Here is a 15,133-nt window from a genome sequence, read left to right on the forward strand (position 1 = left end):
CAAAGGAGTTGCCTTCAGAGATCACATCCACTTCATTATTCACTTATGAAAACAAGACCAAACTTCTAAAAAGCTTCCTGAAACAAAGCACTGTGTTGACATGTCTCCTTTGAAAATCTCCTAAGAGATATCTGATTGAGTTTCAATATTGAGTCTTCTGAAAATAACTGTCTTTCTCATGACAAGTCCAATGAGGACCTCATGGGGAGGATGGAAAGGGGAGATATCTGGAGGACAGTCCTTGTCTCTAGTTATTTCCTTAAGGCTGATTTTTTTTTCCCAAAAAAATTACTCCTGAGAATCTGGTATGAATGAAAATGTTTAGTGAGTCTTTATTGCTGCTGTTCACTGTGATAAATTTTGAATATACAAATACGAAATGAAACATAAGCCTTGCTTTCAAAGAACTTATATTCTAATAGGAGAAAAGTATACATATATGTTAGTATTGTCTGTGGAAAGTAGAGTGGATGGAGCACTAGGCCTGAAGTAAAAAAAAAACAGAATTCAAATCCCATGCTTACTACCTGTATGATGCTGGGCAAGTCACTTAATTTCTATCTGCCTTACTTTCCTCATCTGTAAAATGGGGATAATACTGACACCTACCTCCCAGGATTGGTGTGAGAATTACTTAAAATAATATTTGCAAAACGTTTTGCAAATACCATCATCACCATCATCATCATTATAATTATTAGATGTTTCAGGGAAGGTGAAGGGACCATATAGGAATAGGTTGACAAAACCTTTCCAGGAACAATGGTAGAGTTAATTTGATCATCGTGTCGGAGTAGGAAAGGGAGAGGCATTAGAGTTGCATTAGAAAGGCTCTGTCTAGGCTGTCCCGAGGTGGCTGGCATGTGGGAAGACAAGTAATACATGACCTTTAATTAAAGTATAACTAGGTCCAGCCTGAAGTCAAGAAAAATTGCAAGAAATGGAATAAAACACGTGGGGTAAATTCTAAGATATAATGTTATACTTAAAAACACATGGGGTAAATTCTAAGATATAATGTTACACTTAAAATCATGGCAGAATTTAGAGTGCATTTATATTTTAATTTCCAGCCTTAATTTTCCTATATTTCATTCCTTGGTTTCTTGGTCCTCCTGGCTTCAATTCTGCTATGACCAAGCCAACATAAACATGTAGACACAAGTACCCACAGAGTTGTCGAAATGGTTCTAGATTGAAATCATTCAGCCAAGAAGCATTCATTAAGCACTTACTAAGTAGTAAGTGCTGGGAATACAAAGAAAAGCCAAAGAGTCCCTGTTCTCAAAGAACTTACAATCTCATAGGAGATAAAACTAGCAAACAATTATGTACAAACAAGATTTATCTAGGATAAATAGGAAAAAAATGACAGAGAGAAGTTATTAAGAGAGGTTGGGAAAGGCTTTCTCTAGAAGGTGCAAATTTTAGTTGATACTAAAAGGAAACCAGAAGGCAGAGATAAGGAGGGAGGGCAATAGAATCCACTGAAAGAGTGTGTCCTGACAAAGGACTCTAATAACAAACAGGTGAGGCTGCTGCTGCTGCTGCTGCTGCTGGTGGTGGTTTTTAATCCATGGATACACAAAGAATCAAAGTTTCTGTTTCTTCTTCTATACAATGAAAGAGTTGAAGTGGATTCCCTCTGAAAGGAGACCCTTTGGGTCCTTCTAATTGTCAGACAGGTTTTCCGTTGAGTCCACATCTTCCATTTCAGTTTCTACGCATTGTACGAGTTCTATTCTGGAAGGTTAAGTCTAACAAGTCTAATCTCTCATTCACATTTTAACTAGGTTTGTGATTTCATTGGTGTAGAACTTCTTTTGATGATACAAAATGGTACCTCCTCTGCAACTCAAACTTATAGAGTTGTGTAAAGGACTGAGAAATTCATTGACTTGCCCATGGTAACACAGCCAGGATGTATCAAGTCTTGATTTGAACCCAGAAGTCTTTCTTACTCTGAGGCTAGCTCTCTACATCCTGTTGCTTCCCTGTGATGGCCATGAACATTCTTCCATGTTGTCTCCTCTAAATCTTCTCAAGGTTAACCATCACTAGTTCTTTCAAACCTCTGCTCTTATGCTCTGATCTCCCTCCCACTACTCTACATAAGCCAAATTTAGCATCCCCCTTCCTACAATATGGCCATTACTGAACACAACATTCTAAATGGGGTTGGAGCAGTATGATGGATGTTGGGGGGGGGTATTGTCATTCATTGTTCTGGACACTTGCTTCTTTTTTATACCCAAAGATTGCTTTGGGGTGTTTGAGGTCATTTCTGACACCTTTAAAGTAGGCTGAGAAAAGAACAAAGTAAAAAGTGTACTGCAGAGAACAAAATAAAACTAATAAGGAAGCAAAGAAAAGATGGACAGCTCTCAACATAATGCATAATATTTATTATATAGACTTTCTTGAAATAGAAATTTATTGCTATATATTTTGAATCCTCTCTTACATTCTGCTGTACATATGACATTTTTCTTTTCTTATTTTATATTTAAGTTTCAATATTGGAGTTCATAAAATGTTTCTTTTTCTTTTATTATTGTGTATTTAAATTTCAGTAATAAAAAGGAAAGGAAAAAAAAGTTAAGGACCAGTAAAAGTAAGTGTTTGTTCACACGCACACGCACACACACACACACACACACACACACACACGCTAGCTTTCCTATCCAGACTACAATGGAAATAGGATCTGAGAAGGTCAATATTTTCCTAAAAGTTAAAGGGAAAACCTTGGGCTGTTTGGTCCTTTCCTGTATCCTGGGAGAATGTTTGTTCCCTGAATAAAGGAAAAAGAAATCAGTTTTGTTTTCCTCCCCTGCATTCTTTCTTTTACTGGGTTTACTGTCAAATCAAGGAAATGGACAGAGAATGCAAACTCCTTGAGGGCTGATATTGTTTCATTTTGTTTCCTCAGCACAATTTCCTACTTAATGATTTTTTTGTTGGGCAGCTAGGTGGCATAGTGAATAGAGTGCCAAGCCTGAAGTCAGGAAGACTTATCTTCTTGAATTCAAATCCAGCCTCAAACACCTGATAGTTGTGTGAGCTGGAGTAAGTCATTTTACCCTTTTTGCCTCAGTTTCCTCATCTGTAAAATCAGCTGGAGAGGGAAATGACAAACCACTCCAGTATCTTTGCCAAGAAAACCCCAAATAGGGTCATGAAGTGTCAGGCATGACTGAAATGACTGAGCAACAATAACAAAATAGAGGAATTCTTTCCACCTCGTAAAATGGGATATACAGATTTTTTTAGTGATGGTTGCCGTACCCTCATAAATGATGATTGATTTTATAAGACAAGTGATGCACCATTTATGTCATTTTCTGAAACTTAGTAAAGGCTTTCCTCCTCCTTCATGGGATCTTTCCAGCACCAGTTTCTAACCCACACTGTTTAAATACAACTTTTTTTTTTTTCTGAGAGAGGAAAAAGCTAAAGATCTGGGTTCAAATTCTTATACTGCTACTTACCCCTGCTGGATTTTGGGCAAGTCACTTCTCCCTGTGCCTCAAGTTTCTCATTCACAAAATACGAGGGCTGAACTGGACGATCTTGAAGTCTCTAATCTTAGATCTTAATCTCTAATCTTAAAATCCTATGAATCCTGATTAGTTTGTCAATTCATTTGCAAAGGATACTGAAGAGATAAAACCCAAAGCAGTACAGTTATGGTGATGGAGACAAAAAGTTTAGGAGCCTTCTTGCAACTGATTCAAGAATTATAGAGTCAAGGGGCAGCTAGGTTGCATAATGGATAGAGCACTGGCCCTGAAGTCAGGAGGACCTGAGTTCAAATCCAGCCTCAGACCAACTAGCTGTGTGACCCTGGGCAAGTAATTTAACCCTAATGCCCCCCCCAAAAAAAAAAAGAATTATAGAGTCAAGTCTTGACAAAGTGACCAGTCATTGGATCCAAGGGTCATGAGAAACTATGTATGTCATCTAACTTATACCTTTCATTTTGAGAGGCAGCATGTCATAGCGGATAGTATGCTTAATATGGTATCAGGAAGACTTTTTATCTGAGTCTAGTGCAGGCATCCTGTTTTAAACATTTATTAGCTGTGTGACCTTGGGCAAATTAATTTACCCCTCCTGGTCTCACCTTCTTCATCTGTATAGTAGAGAACATCTATACCCCAGGGATTTTTTTTTCTTTTTTTTTTAGGATCAAATAAGATAATGTAAGTAAAGAGCTTGCAAACCTTAGAAATCCATATAAATGTGAGCTGTTGTTATTTTATAGTATGAAGCACTAGGAGCTTTCTGAAGATTGTGATTGCCAAAAAAAAGAAGGAAAGGCAATAGAGTGTGTATCTATATATCTATAATTGTAGATGTACAGAGCACCCCTTTTGTATCCATCCGTATCTCTGCCTAGGTCTACATCATCTATGTCAGAGTTAATATTGACAGAGATATGGGTAGACAAATATGATATAGATGAATATGATATGGATATTATTCCTTTTCAAACACTCTACAATTTAGATTCCAACTCAGACTGGCCTTCTCCCCAGTTTATTCTAACTTAGGTTTTAGTACATTTTTAAATGGTGCAAAGTACATCACAGAAACATCTTGTTCACTTGTAAAGAAAGATGAATTTTGTAACTGAGATTTCCAATAATTTCTCTTTTCATGTTGTAAATGGTAATTTAATAGCATGCAATTATATTCCAGGGGTTACCAGCAAGCCATGTGCGGTACCGAGTGGAGGACAAACAATATCCTTACCCAGCAAGCATATTTGACATAGAAGAATATTCAGGACGTGTCATCACTCGAGTGAATCTCAATGAAGAACCCAGTACGATATTTAAGGTAGATGCAAGTTTGCTCGTGGATTTGTCAGTATTCTTGATTTTTTCTCTTACATGCCAAGTTATTTTTTTTTTAGACTTTGGAAATGATACCAATTCTTCAAATTCTTTTGAAGATATTGTGAATATTTGGTTATCAATCAATGAATAAAAATTTGTTAGCTACGTACTTTCTACCGAGCACTATGCCAAGTGCTAGGGGTACAAAAAAAGACAAAATATAGTCCTTGTGCTGCAGAAATTTACAATCTAATTGATCTGGTTTTCTTTAAGACATTTTGGAATTTGGTACACATATATACCCAATTTATACCTGTCTACTATGGTATAGCATATTAGAAATATTGTAATGACTCTTCAACCATAAGTAAAACCCCTTGGTTTTAAATACTTAAAGATATATATATATATATATATATATATATATATATATATATATATACACACACATACACACACATACACACACATGCACACACATATATATACATACATATATACACATACATATATGTATGTATGTATATGCGTGTGTATGTATATATATTATGTGTGTGTATATATATACATATGTGTATGTGTATGTGTGTGTGTATATATATATATATATATATATATATATATATATATATATATGTTTCCAAAGCAAGCTCAATAAGTGCTACGGCTTTATAATCTGTAGCTCTTTTTAGTTAGTTCCATCTAATTTCACATTTTGTTAGCCATATTTTCATGTGTCTGTCAGAAGTTATTTCTTTGCTTAAAATATGTAGTTACCTCCAAATATATTGTGGTTTTAACTGAAGTTTAGGATGTTTTAAAATTATTTTTTGCTAAGTCAGAGGTTGAAATTCTAGAGTCATCTTCTAGATAAAGCCTGAGTTCTTTCATTCATCACATGGTGATTCCTCCAAGCTATATCTGTTCTCAGAGTCATGAATAGAGAAGAGCATCAGGGGATTTGCTCATGGTTTCGACCTTGAAGAGTGAAAAACAAAAGGACTAATGTACTCTTCAGCAGTCCTGGTTACTACCTAGGATTTTAGGAGATAATTAGAAAGTATAATTAATCAAAATAGGAAGCTACTGAGTTGAGGGCACTATTAATAACACTGATATGTAAGCATTTATCATAACATTATTCTTCCTACAAAGCAAAGTGTCTCAATTCCCACAAGAGGTTTCATGGCCTAGCAGAGTGGAATAACTTTGGAGTCAGGAATAACTGAGTTCTACTATATCTCTGACTCATACTAGCAAAGCTATATGACCTGGGGCAGGAGTCTACACTGCTTAGTGTCCCAAACAATTCTCTAAGACTTCATTTTCAGTGATTTGGCCATATGATATGTATTAGGGACACTGGGAGTACATGACATTGATGAAAACACCAATCTAGAGTACACACGTGCATATATGCATGCACACTTATGTACATATATACACATAGTCTAGAATATACACATATGCATTTATAATAACATTATGAATTAAAAAGTAGATTTAAGGATACATTTTATACTTTTTTGCCTTAGGTACCAAAATTGCTAGTTATAATTCTGTCTATTTTAGAAATGAGATGTGTGTGTGTATTTTTTTAATAAATTGTTATCATTTATGTAACTAAAAAAAAATGACATGAATTGATAATGAGGTGAGCATGAGGTAAAAGCAATTGACCAATTACATGCTTCATTGTCATGCCCATGATATCAAAAGAACTTGAGTGAGATCACTATCCCCAACACCAGGCCCACTAGAGGAATCCCCTATGGGAAAGCAGGAAAGAGTCTGGTTAAGAGTGGCATAAGATTGGCAGGCATGGATGGATTAGGGTCAACATCCTTAAAGAGAATATTCACATTGATAACATCACAAATCCTTTGGAATATTAGACTAATTTCAGATGTTAAATAAGTTTTATTTAAATATTTTTCAGAGGGCTTTTTTTGGGGGGGGGGTTGTTTTTATCAAAAAGATAAATGTCCATTAGGAAGAGAATCACACCAACAATATTTCTAGTATCCTAATATCACCTAAGTGTCTAAAGTTCCAGAGTTTTCTTCTGTTTTCACCATGTTCACTATTTCTGTAGTTCTCTGTACATTTTATTTACTGTTCATTTATCTATCTATTTATTTACAATGACAGAATTGGCATTTAATCTGTAAAGGTTAAAAAAAATAATTTTTTTTCTCCTTTTTTAACTCATTATGTGGCCACGATGAAAAAGCATCTTCTGTTCCAACCCAAATATAAGACACACATTGATGACAATACCCTCTTTTACTTTGATCCTATTTATTTAAATTCATTCCCTCCCCCCCCCAGCTGGAGGTTGTTGCTTTTGATGACGGGGAACCTGTGATGTCTGGAAGTGCCACAGTGAAAATCCTCGTCTTGCATCCTGGAGAAATCCCGCGCTTCACACAAGAGGAATATAGGTATTGGCTTAATCACCATATGGGGGCAGGGTGGAAATTTAAAATATTATTTGGTGACTGCCACTTTGGGGGTTAGTCAACAAACATTCATTAAGTGCCTACTATGTACCAGGCACTATCCTAAGCTCTGAGGATGCAAAGACAAGGATGGGGAAAGCCAATCCCTACTCTCAAGGGGTTCTCGATGCAATAGGGGAACCAACATGCAAACAACTCCATACAAACAAGGTACACACAGGATAAATTGTGTGTAGTCTCAGAGGGAAGACATTAAAATTAGGGAGGATTGGAAAAGACTTCTTGAAGAAGGTGGGGTATTTGCTGAAACTTTAATAAAGCCAGGAAAGCTAAGAGGTAGAGATGATGAAGGGAAGGGTTTTAGGCATGGGGCACATGTAGTAAAAATGCTCAAAGTTAGGAAATGGAGTAGCATGATGTAGGAACAGTAGGAAGCCAATGTTACTGGTTAGTAGAGGTATAATAACGTGTGTGTATGTGTATGTGTGTGTGTGTGTGTTCAAATAATGTATAACAAGACTGGAAAGATATCACAGTATAAGTTTATGAATGACTTTAAGAGACAAATAGAGGATTTTACATTTTATCCTAGAGATAACAGGATATGAGACTCAAGCATCCACATAGGAAAAACTAAGTGGATGAAGAATGTCTACTATACAGCTTATAACATGCACTTAGAGTTTATCCACCTATGTGTGTGTCTGTGTGTGTGTTTGTGTGTGTATGTGTGTGTGTGTGTCCAGGACACAGGACAAATTGATAAGTTGGGTTCACAATTTAAACTAGAAAAGGACAGGATGATTTGTGTTTGGAAAATATAAGCCTTCTTTAATGTCTCTAAATTTCTCCCAGATACAGTCACCCATACCTATATAATCCTATGGTGATGAGTCATGAAAAACTACATTCTCCAAAAAGTTAGAAACAAATGTCACTCAGAGAACAACGAAAAGCAGGATGGATGATAGGAATAGGCTAAAATAACAGATGTCCCAAAAACTTTGGTGCAGTTTTAAGCTTTAATATATTAATTTCAAAGAACCAGAATAAAATATGCCATCAGGAAATATATTTACAACAACAATAAAATAATAACAATTATTAGCATTTCTGCAGTGCTTTTAGGTTTACAGTGCATTTTATACATGGTAGCTATGATCCTAACAACAACACTATGAAACAGGTCCTAATATTAATCCCCATTTTGTAGATGAGGAAATTGAGGCTGTGAATAATTAATTGCCTTGTGTTTGCAAATGTAGTAAAAAAATAATAAAAAGCTAGTATATATCTAAGGCAGGATTAGAACTCAGATCTTCTTAACTCATTGTTACCAGGATTGGGTCATATGGCAAGAATGAGGCATACCAGGAACTCTACTGATATTGTTGTGATATTAAGAGTGAGGAAGCACCCAACACATTTGCTGAATCTCCTACGTCTAATTAATTAATTAATTTGTTTATTGATTGATTGATTGGTTGATTTAGCGAGACAAATGGGGTTAAGTGACTTGCCCAGGGTCACACAGCTAGTAAGTGTCAAGTGTCTTGCCTGAGACTGGATTTGAACTCAGGTCCTCCTGACTCCAGGGCCAGTGCTCTATCCACTGTGCCATCTAGCTGCACCCCCATGTCAAATTTAGAAAAATGCATGAACCAGAATCATACAGGAGGAAAGGGGCAGGAGGGGGCTATGATTTGCATTGCTGCTGGGACTAAGATCCCCAAGCCACAGAAGAATATGGTAACAAACTGGCAATCTGAATACATATTTTTCCCTCTGAATCACCTCATTCAATGAAACTTGAATGAACTAGGTATTGCAATACATAAGTGTCTAGATAGATAGATAGATATAGATATAGATAGATATATAAGTAGATATATACACATGTATATTTATGTGTATACATGTATACAAAATAAAATTATAAAGGTATTTTATTATTATGTTTCATTTCAATGCAAAACAGAGACAGCTAGATATCATTGTATATAGTGTTAGAATTGTAGTAAGGAAGACCTGGTTACGACTCTTACCCAGATACTTTCTAGCTATGTTACGCTAGGGAATTCACTTAACCTCTCTCTGCCTCAATTTCTTGAACTATAAAATGAGGGAAATAATAGCACTAATATCCCAGGAGTGTTGTGAGAGGGAAAAAAAAACCAATGAAATAATGTATGTAAAGTACTTTGAAAATTTTAAAGCACTCTCCATATACTAGCTACTGTTATAGATTAAGTGACACAAAGCTATCTGGGAGTAAGAACTGTACCTTTACACGAGCTTCTCATCATTTCCAAATGCAATAAACCATTCTAAATTGTATATGAAATAATAATCTAAAAGTAAATTTTCTTTAAAAGCACTTCACAATCATTTTTTTAAAGATATTCCAAAGGAGAAGAGCATTCAAAGGAATGCAGAGTATTCCAGACAGGATTGCTACCTCAGAAAACGTGCTCAAGAAATCCTGGCTCTTACTAATCCTGTTTTCTTATGTCTAGCCAATCACTATGAGGATGGCCTATGCAGATATACAGTGAGTCCTTGAGAAAAATCTGGAAAGGGAATGGGCAGGAGTTTTCTTCAACTTTCTTTAACAGACAGTTTGTTTACCACACAATTAACTGAAAAGTATACAGAATATAAAATTGCACTGTAACAACCATATATTGATGGCAAAAAAAAAAGAAAGCACTTGACTCAGAAGAGCAAAATGCAGCCTTCAATACTCTATTCCATCTAACCAGCCTTTATACCAATGCTAATATCACATTCCATGACACATGAAAACATGTACATAATTTGATTCAATTAACTGATTATCTATTGAGGATCGATGAGAAGTGAGGCATGAGATAGGGAGGAAGGTGTTTTCCAAAGCTTTTCGCCAATGTTATAAAGTATTTCTGGCACAAAGGTGAAAAATGCAAGGGATTCCCTCTCTCAAGGTGAGATTCCCCAGTTATCTCTGTTTGCAGGTGACACTATAATGACTACATCAAGCCATTGGATTCTAGAGGGCATTTTTGATTAAGTTCAAGGTCATTCAAATGAGATTGGTCTTGCCATTCAAATACGACAAGCAGAGGTGACACAGAACATACATGATTCATATCCTTATGTTCATATATATTATCTCCCCAACAGGATTCAAGTTCCTCAAGGGAAAGTATTGTTTCACATTTGCCTTTGTTTCCCCAGTGCTTGGCTCTATGCCTGTCATGTATTAAGTGCCTAGTAAATGCTTGACAGTTGATTGATGGATTCATAGTTGCAGTTGAATTGATAATTAGTTCAGTTAAGATGTTGTTGGAACATATGTATAATGTTACATATAAGAACATGTCAAAGACAAGAGACCTCATAAAATATGATAGAAACAATAAAGAAATTTTTTTGTTCAGACATCCCTACTACTGACCCCCACAACTCAGACTCACTGAAGATGAGAGGGACTTGTGCTTTTCTTAAAATTTTACTTTAATCCTTTCCCTATTATATAATTTATCTAATAGGAAAATGTTTGAATATTAAAAAATAATTTTAGAAAGGCTTGGTCAAATATCTCTAAGTTGGACTAATGGAGGGGAGCCATGGTATAAGATCATAGGAGCACAGATTCTGGTCCAAAAGGTTCCACAGAAGCCAGTGAGTTGAACCCCCTTTTTTTAGAGATGTGAGAAATTCTATTATTCAATCATCTTCTGCCCTATTAGTGTGGAAGGCAAAGGAAGAGAAAATCCCAGAGCCCCACCTCAAGTAGATCTCACTGACCTTCTAGACCACCTGTAGGACTACTTTTTTGTGAAAAAAAAAAGAAACAAACAAAAAATCTCTGAAGCCTTATATTCTCTTCCATACACATGTGGCACACTTATGGACAAAGAAGGTTGTTCCTTGAATGTGTTAATACATGTAAGAGGCCAAGAGGGAGGTGTAATAGTTGGAATCTGATAGTTTATCAGTATACTATAATTCCTGACTTCTTCCATCCCAAAAGAGCTTTGTATTAATTTTGTGTGTATGCATATCAACACACAAATATACATGCACGTGCATATATTTATGTGCACATATATACACACGTGTGTATATAGGTATGTGGATGCGTATGTGTGTATATGTATATGTATATGTATACATGTATACCCTGAAAGAATATAAGGTCCTGCAGGACAGAGATTATTTTCATAGCTATCTTTGTATCCCGGGTACCTGCCACAGAGTAGACATTTAATACACATCTGTTAATTGATCAAATGGTCATTCACTCATCCAACAAACATTTATTGAGCATCAATTGTTTAGAATTCTTTCCTAGGCAGGGAGAAAGTATACTGTGTTAGGTTTTGCCAAGACCTGGTCTCTCTTCTAGTGGAGATTTTGGTCTACTGGGAGATAAAATGTACTTACAAATAACTGGAATGTACAAGGCTATGCGATAACTGCACAGAGATGTTTAAATAAAATGCTATGTAGGATCTTAATAAGTGTTTGTCAAATGAAGCCGAGCTCAGATTTCACACTCTTGAAAGCATATCTGCCTTTCCAGATTTTAATACATGAAACTGCATTTTATTCATTTTGGGATTTTAATACATGAAACTGCATTTTATTCATTTTGGTCAGTCTAATTGACAGAGGACAACTTACATGCATTTGACCAGGAGAGTTCCCAATATCGGGTTCCCATTCTGGGGGATGGCAGCTTTTCAGTGGGCGATGAAGCACTCAAGCGTCTCTTTTAGTCATGCCTGGTTTGCCCAAAAGGACATGGTCATGGCACTGATTACTTACTTGATGAGTAAGTCTTCTGTGAACACAGGTGCTTCTCCTAATGACGTTGACCTAGGAGAATACTGGGAAAATTTCTGTCGCCAGTAGGAAACCAAGAAGAGGCACAAGTATTATCATATATGGAGTCTTTCAGTGGGCAGTACAAAGCCTAAGAGGAGATTTATGCTCCTGAGACTCACTTGGCCGTATCCCATATGGGTCTGGAAGACACTATCTTGGCTGTGGTCCCTCATTGTAACTAGACAGGGAAATAAACCAAGAAGGGCAACATAGAGTTCTATACCAATGGAACGTAAAGTTCTAAAAATAGAGTTCTAGAGTTTAAGTTCTAAAACTTAAGCCTTGACTGGGTGGAAGGCAGAGATGAGATAACCACTGAAACCTTGTCAAAGGAGGAATCCATATCCTGGAGGGAATATCTAAGTTTCCTGTAGTATTTCAACTTTCTTTTTTCTGTGTTTTCCTTACAAAATCTCATTTAACAGGCCTTAGCCCTGTGCTTGGACCATAATAGGTGTTGAACAAATATTTTCTGCCTGATTTACTTCTAAGATTACTGCCAAAATGGATGCAGGCCATTTTCTGGTACATTTTAGTGAAAAGAGTTCTGACTTTGTCATCAGGAAATCTGAGTCCATATCTCATCTCTGATCCTGCAGGTACCACATGATTTCTCTGAGACTTGATTTCCTTTATCTGTAAAATGAGTATAATCACACTTGGGCCAACTATCTCCTGCAACTGTTGTAAGGAAAGTGATCTGTAACGCTTAAAACTTCCTAGAAATGTGAATTATTACTATTGTTACCATTAAGAGGACAAATATGACAGAATATGAACAATCAGGATATCATATTACTAATATTTAAATGGATTTGTGAGATTGTTTATTAAGAAGTTCCCTTCAATGATGCAGTTCATGACCCGCCAAAACTGTCCAGTCTGTGCTGGTCCTATCCAAGTTCTCCCATGGGTTTGCTACAAGGGAATCCATTGATTTATGCTTGGAGCCTTTTACTTTCTCATTACTTAGGAGAGATAGCAGTGAGGCACATGGGCCATCACTCAATTTTGCCTCTTCTCCAGATGATCAGCTTCTCCTCTTTTCTGCCTTGATATCCTTTATTATATCACTGCCTCATCAAACACTAAGCCTGACCTTTATTTTAATGGGTTGCAGTTGGAGCACACCTACCACACACCTCTCTTTTACCTTTAAGGTGATTTTCTTCTTCAATTCTTTGGAGATGATGGCATTCTAAGACTCATAGACACACAACAACTCATGTAGAATATTAGCATTAAAAAGGTAGATGATCATTTAAGATAGAAATTTAGGGTCATTAAATAACTCTGACATTTTCCAAAGATGGTTCAGTCTATTCTTCCTACTCAATTCTGGAGCTAAGTCACTGTCCATTTGCATATATACAACAGATACATACACTGATGAATGAACTCACTAGACTGTCTAACTGCATATTGTAGATTAGGAAATAGGTGTTCTTCATCCATTTGATTTTTTAACCAAATAACTCAAAAGCTGTGCCCCCCCCCATAATGGGTCAGTAATGTCATTTTGTAGATGAAGGGCAATTTGGACCATGTTTCAAATGTGACAGAAGGAAAAAAAGAAGAAAGCAAGTCCAATAATGGATGCCAGAAATATCAGAAAGTCTGACTGACATTGGTGATTTACCTGTAGTTTCATCAGAATGGTAAATCCATTTAAAGTATTGATTACACTTTGTCTATAGTTTAATATATGTCGTGGACAGTGGTCTGATGCCCACAGAGGTTAAGTGACTTGTCAAAGGTAGGCTACACAGCTAATACAAATCAAACACTAGGATGATCACAGTAATCCTTACTCCAAATCCGGTGTGCTACCCACTACTTTACAGTACCTCCCCAACCTACTGAGATCATAAGTAAATTACATCAGCAAATACATCTTTGAACAAAAACTTCATAGTGCAAATTTTCCAACTGGTTTCTTTGATCTACCCCTTTTTACACCTTCTTTTTATATGTAGTCTCCCTGCTTAAGGAGTGAGCTTCTTGGGGGCAGAGACTATCTTATGTCTTTCTTTGTATCCTCAGCACTTAGTACAGTGGTTAGGCTATAGTAAGTGCTTAACAAATACTAGCAAACTATTGACTATGAAGTTACTGTCCAACTGATTATTTTTTCTTTTGCATTTTAAGTAATATTGCTTAATATTCCTTTTTTAAACATAAAAATGGTGCTAAATGCATAATAACCACCTTTCACCTTCCCCCTTTAGAGACACCAACTACATATTTGATTGTACAAATGCAGATCTGTTCATTAGTGTGCTAACTCTGAGAACAAAGACTTGTCAATTATCTGGTGCTAGAATGATAGGAAGCTTAATGTCCTGTGCTGGAAGCCTGGCTACCTAGCAGAATCTAAAACAAAAACAAAAACAGAACAAAGACTGATACCCATATTAGGGATGCTTCCCAGGGCATATGACTCCCCTCAGTGTATCATTGCCTACAACTGCTGTGGCAATGTACTGCTAGCCAACTTATAAAAGATCTGAGGACCATCATTGTCATGGAATAAATGGTCATTGGAGAGAAAATAAATGTCTACGTCAATAACATGAAGTCAGAAAACTGTACACCCAGAAGAATAAGCACTTTGAAGACAGAGGTCATAGGACCATAGATTTTGGGCTGGAATGGAACTTAGAAAGTACCTTTTCTAATGATGTCATGTTACAAATTTCACTAGAGGATGTCAGGCAGAGTCTGGTTGACCACTTATTGGATGTGGTATCCTGCGAATTACTTTCACGTGTGGTTTGGGCTATATGGCTGTTGAGTTTCTCCCAACTCTAAGGTTCTGTGATTCTATGAAGTGGGGGTCCAATCAGGAAGAACTGAATTCAAATCTTGGCTCAGACACAAAAGAAGCGTATGAACTGCAGCAAGTCTCTTGACTTCTCAGCCCCTGTTTTGTTGTCTATAAAATGGTGACAAAAA

The 15,133-nt window shown here is 36.4% G+C and overlaps 1 protein-coding gene across 1 annotated transcript in view; it reads left to right on the forward strand.

The window, feature by feature from the left end:
- The window catches only part of PCDH15 (protocadherin related 15), a 1,147,277-nt gene that overhangs the window by 943,548 nt on the left and 188,596 nt on the right, over positions 1-15,133 (forward strand). The window contains exons 22-23 of the mRNA XM_027840684.1: positions 4,705-4,845; positions 7,176-7,288. Of these exons, the coding sequence (XP_027696485.1) occupies positions 4,705-4,845; positions 7,176-7,288 (254 nt within the window). The remainder of the gene's footprint in view (positions 1-4,704; positions 4,846-7,175; positions 7,289-15,133) is intronic.

This window comes from Vombatus ursinus, unplaced genomic scaffold, assembly GCF_900497805.2.
Source record: "Vombatus ursinus unplaced genomic scaffold, bare-nosed wombat genome assembly UNPS02014847.1, whole genome shotgun sequence".
Taxonomy (NCBI): domain Eukaryota; kingdom Metazoa; phylum Chordata; class Mammalia; order Diprotodontia; family Vombatidae; genus Vombatus; species Vombatus ursinus.